Genomic DNA, 8,927 nt, shown 5'->3' with positions numbered 1-8,927 from the left:
GCGCCTGCTCCCCTGTACTGGTTTCCCTAAGATTTAGCAGTGGGAGATGCAAGATGAAGAAGGTGACCAAACCCTCACCCAGGTCCCCAGGAGGGCTCAGCCCGTCTGCGTTAAACCCTCTCAAGCACAGGCTGGGCGCACAGCTCCTGCCACGTTGTGCACCCCACATGGTTGGGGATGTAGACTTGCAGATGCAAGTCAGTCTGATGGATGGATGCTTGGCCTCAGAGGGGGCAACTTCATGTCTCCTTCCTGCCTTGGTGTCTTGTTGAGAACGTGTTGGAAACACCAGGCACTTGCAGCTGGAAAGCGGGAAGGAGGTTCTGGGTTCTGGGCAGCCGGTGGGAGACGTGAACCCTGGTTCTTTGCTTTAAACTCCAGCTGTTCTCAGCATGGAAATGAGATTGTCTCCGCTTTCTGACTTACCATCATATTTGAAAACTATGTGAGGAACAATAAGAGTAAAATTTTGTTCTCCAAGGTCACAGTTGGGCAAAGTGCTTAAGCACTTAAGCGCACGTTTAAGTACTTTGTGGAGGTCTCCAGCTTGGGTCCCATTTATTTTTTAAGCATAAGCATATAAACTGAAATTTGAAAAACTGTTCAAAGAAGTGAGATTAAAACCATTAGTAACATTCTCCTTTTAATTCACCACTCCTCTTTCCAGATATTACTCCCGGTCTGTAGGAATAAAGTCACTATGACTGAACTTCGCATTTCACAGGCATCTGCTGGAGACCGACTGGGGAGATTGAGGGCAGAGATGCCAAAATAAAGTTGTCAGAAATGAGAGATGATGCTTTGTCCCACAGAAGAAGTTTCAGACCCCAGTTGTTCTGCTGAGTCTAAAGTGAATTTCCTCTTCATTTCAGCATTCCCTAATTACTTTTTATAAAAATAGATTGTCACTGTCGTTAACCCAGGTTCATTATGGCTTTCAAAAAAGTTATTTCCTTTTAAATGGCTAAACAGTGCAGTTTGGCTTGTGCTTAGTCTGGGCTTGTTCCTATTTGGTAGGTTTATGATACAAAAGCCAAAATATACAAGTCTTGATCATTTGGCAAACAGCTTGGGTAAAACTGTGTATTTGGTATGGAGGGATTGTGCAGCTGCATGGGGTTTTTTTTTCCAGTAGATTAAATTAGCAAGAGCTTCCATCAGTCAACAAACAAAGATCAGTACCCAGTTCTGCAAGTGCAAAGCTGTATACAGGGCTTTTTAATTGGAAGCTGAATTTGGTACCATTGAAAAAAATCTTTATAGTCTAGAAGAAAGAAGAAAAAAACCTGAAAGGAGCAGTTAAACCGGAATATTTCTCAACTATATTTTCCCCAAGGATGTACCCCAGTTGGGAAGAGACCAGGGGCAAATGCTCAATGTCGCAGCAGGTGCTGGTCTGATAGGAAGGAGATGCTAGAGCTCTGTCTTCTTTTTCTTTTTACTAAAAGTATATGCTTTCAGGGAAAATCTTTTCATTAAAGAAAAAATCCCAAACACCCTACACCTTTGACTGTATGAATACCACAAAATTCTGGCAAAAACCTAAAATATTTGAGTTGGAATTGCTGCCAGAGTATCGGAGGAAAGGTTCTTTGTAACCTCAATGAGTGTGGGCTTTGCCTCCTGTGAGACGACACCTCCTATGAAAAACCGCATTTTCAGGCCTCCAGGATTCCTTATTTCTACCCTGCAAGGCTATTGACTGAAACATTTTTACATTTTTAATTTTTATATTTCCAGAAGAATAAAAACTTGCATGACAAGAAGAGAAAAGCGATACCTTTTTCTTTCATAGCCTGCTCCAACTCTTTCACTGAATGGTAAAAGAGCAGCTTGAAGCCAGTGCCACATCCTCAGGTATTCAGAGCTGCTGTAATTGCATTGGTTTCATAGTCAAATTGCAATCTATGAATATGCTTAAGCTGCAAAATTAGGCTCTCTATCCATATCTGATTATTATTGGAGATCAACTCAGGCCACCTGGATTTGGATCAGAGGATTAGGTTCAGACCGATCTGGCTTGAATTACTTTTTACTTACTAATTATGTAATCATAGCACCAAAGTGTCTTCGTCATGCAGTAGGACCCCCTGTGATACATATTGCACAAAACCCAGAAGACTGTTATGCCTGGTGGAGCGTACGGTCTTGGAGCCAGTGTAAGCCAAAAGACAGAGATAGGGCAATGCCAAGTGAAAATGTTGGTTAGCGTAGACAAGGTGGGGAGAATGGCAGTGTTGCTGTTGATCTAGCTGGGTTGAGGGCAGCTGTAGAGGGCTAATTCTTCTTTATTAAACTGGTGCAAAGGGCGAATAAACCATTCAATGTAAAGACTGAGTTTAAATGTCACTAAAATGAGCCTGAGGACCATCAGACCCAAGAACCACACTTTCAGCATGCACCACGTTCCTCCACGGGGAGACTTCTGAGCTTGAACCTTGTGTCATTATGCTATGGTAAAACAAAATTCTCCAGCCTGTGGCAGGGTTCACTGTCATCACTTGTGGGACAAACTGCCGCAGCTGGTGGATAGACTGAAGAAATACAGATTTCAGCTTTCATGCTCAGTCTTTGGTTCTGCGCTTCTTTGTTGCACAGAGAGTAACTCCAAGAGGGAGCTGGTGGTGGGTTCGCTTATTTTAGGTATTCCAGCCTGCATCCTCTGTCCAGCCTTCCCCTTTGTTTCTTTCAGCCCACAGAGGCTGCCTTTGGGTCACCCGGAGTCACTTGAGAGAATCTGCTTCTTGTACCCCCTCCTTGCTGGGTCTCGCAGGGGTCGTGGACAGACTCACAGGCATAAAGAAATCAAGATCCAGAGACTCAACAGTGAACGCTTCAGTACACACTTGTTTCTGCCAGGTGCCCCCCACCAGGCAACACTGACCCTACATGGAGGTGTGTGCTGCTTGTTTTGATGCACCTGGTGGGGTGGCCATGTTTTGGTCACTACAGGGTTGAAGCCATCCTTGTAGATCAGCCAGAGACCTGACTGCATGTGCACAGCTGTCTTTCTGCATTACTACCTGCCTGGGGCAGGCAAGGCTTACCTCTGGCAAGGAGGAGCTCTGGGCACATGGAAGCAGCAGTAGGGCAAATATAAGAGAAGTTCCTTTTTCAAATGCTCCTTTGTTCTCCGGCACCTGCTCTTACTTACTCATCTCTTTCTCCCTTTGCAGAATACTTGAGGAGCGAGACCGCCTTTCTGGAAGAGTTGGTGTTTGGAAGTGGAGATACCATTGAACTTTCCTGTAACACCCAGGGCTCTTCTGTGTCTGTTTTCTGGTTTAAAGATGGTATCGGGATTGCACCTACCAACAGAACTCATATTGGACAAAAACTGTTGAAGATAATCAATGTGTCATATGATGACTCGGGGCTGTACAGTTGCAAGCCAAGGCATTCCAACGAGGTCCTGGGAAACTTTACAGTCAGAGTTACAGGTACGTACAGATATACAGCTGTCTCGGTGATTTTTTTTTTTTTTTTTTTTTAATTTTTGCCCCTTCACACGCTCAGCGCAGCTGGTGCTTTGCGGTGTTTGTCCGTACTTGGTAGGTTTCTACCTCCCTGGTAACTCCTGGCAATGATTAGACTGACAAAAAAAAACAATCGAAGAATGCTTGCGTGTCCATACCAAATGCTAAAGCTTGATGTTAATACTGAGGGAGACTTAGAAACGGTGCTAGTCAGATTAAACCCCAAATCCCGCTTAACACTTAAATAGATGCAATGCTACATGTGCCTTTGAAGTCTTTTGTGAGTGGGTGAACTGTGGCACAGGGAGGTTAAGTGACTTTTTCCACCTTATGTGACAAATCTGTGGCAAAATTGCATGTAAAAGCTGGAGGTTCCTGAAAACTGTTTCCCTCTTGTAGCTGATAAATCTCTTCCCTCCACGCTGGTTATCACAAATTACTAGTTTTGTTTCAGAAATAGCTTATCTGTAAACTCTATATCTCAAATACGCGCTTCATCAAAGGTACTTACTGGGATTCATATATTGCAAACAAGTTCTATGTGACAAAGCACATGCTGTCGTTTGCTTGGCCATGTTTTCCGTGATTAGGACAGTAGGACAGAACAGCTACAAGCTGTGCAAGCCTGGATCACTAAACAGAGAGTGCCAGAAAAATCTGTTGTTCCCTGTTAGCTAACTGCTAACGCCGAGATCACCTCCATGATTTCAGGCTGCTGCGCTGGTAGGTGGATGCTCATCACAGTGAGCAGATAGAAAGCCCCTGATCACACAGATAAAAGCCTGAATTTAAAGAAGAGTCAACCCCTTGTGTATCTAAGGTTTTGAAAACTTTCCTTTGCCCTTGTGCTGTTGGAGCTTTTTCAAGCATCCCCAAACAGTAGGTCCCTTGCTTCCAAAAGTTGAGTTCCCTCAAAAAGTAAGGAGCTGTGTCTGAAAACCAAACACAGGGATGTTTGTGATTGTAAATCACATCCACTCCTTAAAGGGCTTTCTCATGCCAGAAACAGGATTTTATGTAAGTGAGAGAATCAAACCGTCGTGAGAATAAAAGCTCATTTCAGCAAGCCTTCACCAACATCTGCTTTTCATTGAACGTTACTGGAGATTGCTGTGAATGCTTCAAGGTCATATCAATTAAATGGTTAAAGAAGTATTTGGCCCTTGAAAGCCTTTCTTTAACTAGGTACGATTATTTGAACTATCTAAGGAACTGCAGGTTGTTAGAAACGTTACTTTTTTTTTTTTTTAAGTGACATTAAAATGCTTTTGAGTTCAAGGGGCAGCAGGGAGGCAGAAGAGGGCAGCTGGTTACACGCTCAAATGAAACAGCTGCCAGCCCCAAAAGTTCGTAAAGTGAGAAATTGTTTTTAATAGTGGAAGGGCTGATAATCCTCTGCTTTTAAAAAGTTTAAGCCCCTGTGTTTTTCCTCTTCGCTAATAATAGCTAATAACAGCTTAAGAACAAGCGAGTAACCTGAACCTGTTTTCTGACAGCATTCTGAGTCTTTGATTCTATTAGCCCACTGTCATTACCACCAAAGTGCTGGTAATGTGGGAGTCTCCATTTTAGCTGTCAGCAGCCCTTGTTTTAAACTTTGAAGCCCTGCTTCATGTGGCAATAGTGGTGCCTCTCGTATGCTCAGATATTTCTTCATAATTAGTATTGATTGCTCAGCATGGCACTGCAGAGATGAGATTTTTATCGGAGATTTGTGGTTCGTGTTCCCACTTCTTAAAGGTAATGCCAGCGATTAGCCCGCGTATCTGGTCGGGTGTTTATGTGGGTATCTAATGTTTGGGGATGGAGTTGTTCTCTGCATGAAACTGGTTTAAATCTGTATTAGCAAACTGGAATTGCTCTGATCTGTATCCTTAACTGAGCAAAACTAGGCTAGGTATATACACATGTAAGTCCCATTTTGAGAGATGCTTCCAGATTCTAGGAGCACATCAGGATTTTCCTGCATGGGGCATGAGTTTTGAGTCTGCAACAAATTGGCTCTTCTGCAGCGACTCTCAGTGTGCACAGTGAGATTCTTAATGCTGAAGGTAGAGCAAGGAGGTGCTGGAGCTGGCATTTCAGGGTTGAAAACCAGGTTGATTAATAGCAGTGTTTGATCTCTTTAAAATGCCTCCCCTGACAGACACGGGCTTGAGCGTTTTGCTAGTTTACAAAAAGAAACGTACTGTCCGCGTAAAACCTGAGCAGTTGAAGAGGATCACAAATAGAGGCTGCATGCCCAAACTGATCTCCAGCCCCATTGGCAGAACCTCCATTTCTGCAACCATTTCACACACAGAACAGCCTTTGGATTTAGTGGCTGAGCAATACCCCTGTGATGAGCACGGACTGCAGGCTGGTACCAGCAAAAAGAGCTTTCATACCCAAAACTAAGCTCTTCAAAACAGCGGACTAAAAAAAGGAAGCCCCTTTCCATTCACAATTAAAGCTCTTTTGAATAGCAATTCTTGACAATGCCAGTGCTCGTCAACTTCTGAAAGGGATTACTATTTTAGTCAATGAGTAACAAATAGCTTACGAATTTTTAGCCAGCTTTTGAAAAAGGTGACGTTTTAGTAACTTGAATAAGACAGTAGCTCTGAACATGGGATATTTGGTCTTAAAACCGAAGCTGCATCTCTCATCTGAAACTCAAGCAAGGTCAAAGACTTTTCTCTCAGTCTTGTGGAAATGATTTTTGAGTTGCTTTAAAAATTGATTCTGCTTCTCTGGTCGTGGTTGGTTCACTGGAAAACAGAAGTAAACGATAATCACATGTTACTGTATGGGTAACCAAATTTGAGAGTGCAGGGCTGAGAATGTGCTGGTTTCTCTGTCGATGCTGGTGGGGATTTGGCTCGGTTTCTTCCTTTGCTGGGACTTGAGTAAACCTGCTGGTTCAGCCAAAACACCTAAACATCCACTTCACTTTCAGCAAGCCCCGTGGCATTTCCCTAGTTCTGCTGCCAGCAGGACCTCAGCTGTGGATTTGCAGTTAGATAGATGCTTGAAGTCTTCCTTGAGACTTTGCCAAAGAGAAGGTGCAAAGCACGATGTGCCACAGCGGTCTAAAGCAGGGAGATGATTCCTGTGCCACTTGCTCCTGTAGGTGATGAATATGTCTGGAAAATCCTGCCAGATTCTGCAGAGAAGTAATATTTGTTGTTAACTTCCTCATAATTTTTTTTTTCTCTTCTCTCTCTTTTTTTTTTTTTTTCTTTTTTTTCCCCTGCTTTTACCTCCACTGACCTGGTCAGAGAACAGCAGAGAACTCGAGTGCATCTTGAAATGAAGGAGGTTCTGCCTGGCTTGGTCTAAAGTAGTGCTTCACATCGCTGGCCCAGTGTTGAACACTCAAAAAGTTTCCTGTCTTTTACTGTTTAAGGCCAAGTTCTTTTACTGCTATCTCAGAATATAAAGGCTGCTGGGTTGTTAGCATTTTACCTTTATTTAAAAAAGAAATTCCTGGAGATTATATGAATGAATATATATGAAGTCAGTGATGCTAAATCTTCCAGAGACTGAATTGTACTAAATCATGTAAACTACATCAAACACTAAACTGCTATTTTATAATGAGATTTACATCTCCAGTCATTGTTTGGTGGGGGGCAGAGGGACTGAGACTTCATTGTGGACAGCTTGGAGAAGGTGAGGTATTAGACCACATTAAGAGAAACAGTTCAGGATGTTTTGGAGAGCTACAGATGGAAAATTCCCACCTGTTAACCTGTATTCAGTTGCAGCCTCGAGGTGCCTGTGTAGGAGGAATATAACCAAAGGGAACTCGTTCATGGAATAGCCATCAAAATGTTGATCGAGAGAGAGGTTTGGTTGCAAGGGAAATTTTAAAAGCTTTGGTCTGAGTGGTTAAGCAAGGAGTTAGCAAGGGGAGACATGGCAGGGGTGTGTTGAGTTAAAAGAAAAATGCAGGGAAAGTGAATTAGAAATGCTGATCTGTCATTTTGAGACTTGGTGAAAGAAAAAGTCTTTGGAGTGAATGCTAGAGGGGAAAAAAAGTAAGGGAGAACTTGTTCTGCAAAAAGAAACTTTCCCTTTTGGAATTGTTTTTGTATTGATGAGGAGAAGAGCACTTCACACGTGCAGAAGTACTTATCATTGGACCTCAGACTCTGGTGGCAGAGCACTGTCAAACTCATGACACCTCTCTCCCACTTGAGAAAGCTCTTGGCCAGTTGTCCCTGGGATGTGGGACGGACAGGCTGGTGGGGCTGCAGGGAAGGGTGACCCATCATGTGGAGGTCCTTCCTCGCTGGAGCCCAGTGTGGCACCAACAGCCTTGTCCAACGTGGTGTCCCCACGTGCCATCCTCTTTCTGCTTCACTTCTTTCTCCTTCTCCTAGATTCCCCTTCGTCGGGTGACGATGAAGATGACGATGATGAGTCAGAAGATACAGGTAATTTGTTTTTCTGGGATACGGAGATGTGGCTTGCTTTCACAGAGATGTGGCTCCCAAGCGCAGCAGCTCATCGTGATGTTTTCCTGGTCGGACAGCGGCTTTCTCCATGTTGAAATTGGTGACCTGAGAATGGTGCCATGACGATGTTTATCTAAAAATTTGGAATTAGCTGCCAGAGTGGTATCGCTGCTATAATATTATACAGCAGCAGTAGCATAATTTTTTTTTTTTGTCCTGGAGACCTGCTTCTGTGAATCTGACTTGATGAGCTAGAATTACAAATTCTCTTTGCATGTAAATCCAAACAAACCCACTTAATCTTTTTTTTTTTTTTTTTAACTACACTGATGTTACACCACTTTTACACCATTGCAAACCTTGGCCTGCTTAATTTTTAGCTGTTTTCGTTCTGGTCCTTACCAGCATCTTGGCTGGAGTCAGAGCATAAGATTTACACTAGCCAAGGGCCAAACTTACTGATGCCGTAAGCGGGAGCAACCCCTTTGGCTTTACTGGCTTTTTCTTTTGCTCACGTGGGGAAGGGAGCCCCAGGATGGAGCCTCTCGGTGCTTTTACTCTGAATCTCTTTCAATCCCAGTGCTTGTTTTCTTGAAGTGCAATAGCATTAATCAGGATCATTACATGCTTCAGAGGCGTTAGTGTTGTGTTTTATTATGCTCTTTATATTTCTGCAAAGCGAGCTGCCTGTGTGTATGTGTTTTCAATAAATAAATGTCTTACATTTGAACTCCCAATCAGCTATGTACATTGGCAGAAGTTCAACATGACTGGAAAATTTCTCCTGCCCGTAGCGTCGGACATGCAGGACTCTTTAACAGGTCCTCTGCTGTAATAACTTCATACCGCTGTGTCGTGCAGTATGTGGGCAGTAATGGTGAGTTACAGTGCCAGGCGACCCATCGGCAGCAGTTAGTGGCTTTCTGATAGCTTTTAATTAAGGGCCAGATCCTGCAAGGTGACAAGCACCTTTGCAGAGGTGCTCAGGGCTCCTGATGCCTGTCAGAGC

General features: G+C 43.5%; 1 protein-coding gene across 1 annotated transcript in view; it reads left to right on the top strand.

Moving 5' to 3' along the window:
* Window positions 1-3,176: 3,176 nt before the first annotated feature.
* The window catches only part of FGFR3 (fibroblast growth factor receptor 3), a gene marked incomplete at its 5' end in the record, with an annotated part of 32,389 nt that continues 26,638 nt past the window's right edge, over window positions 3,177-8,927 (top strand). Inside the window, 2 exons of the mRNA XM_010283365.1 lie at window positions 3,177-3,440; window positions 7,844-7,897. Of these exons, the coding sequence (XP_010281667.1) occupies window positions 3,177-3,440; window positions 7,844-7,897 (318 nt within the window). The remainder of the gene's footprint in view (window positions 3,441-7,843; window positions 7,898-8,927) is intronic.

This window comes from Phaethon lepturus, unplaced genomic scaffold, assembly GCF_000687285.1.
Source record: "Phaethon lepturus isolate BGI_N335 unplaced genomic scaffold, ASM68728v1 scaffold22713, whole genome shotgun sequence".
Classification (NCBI taxonomy): Eukaryota; Metazoa; Chordata; class Aves; order Phaethontiformes; family Phaethontidae; genus Phaethon; species Phaethon lepturus.
The sequence above is the reverse complement of the archived record's forward strand: the minus strand, read 5'-3'. Positions and strand labels throughout refer to the sequence as shown.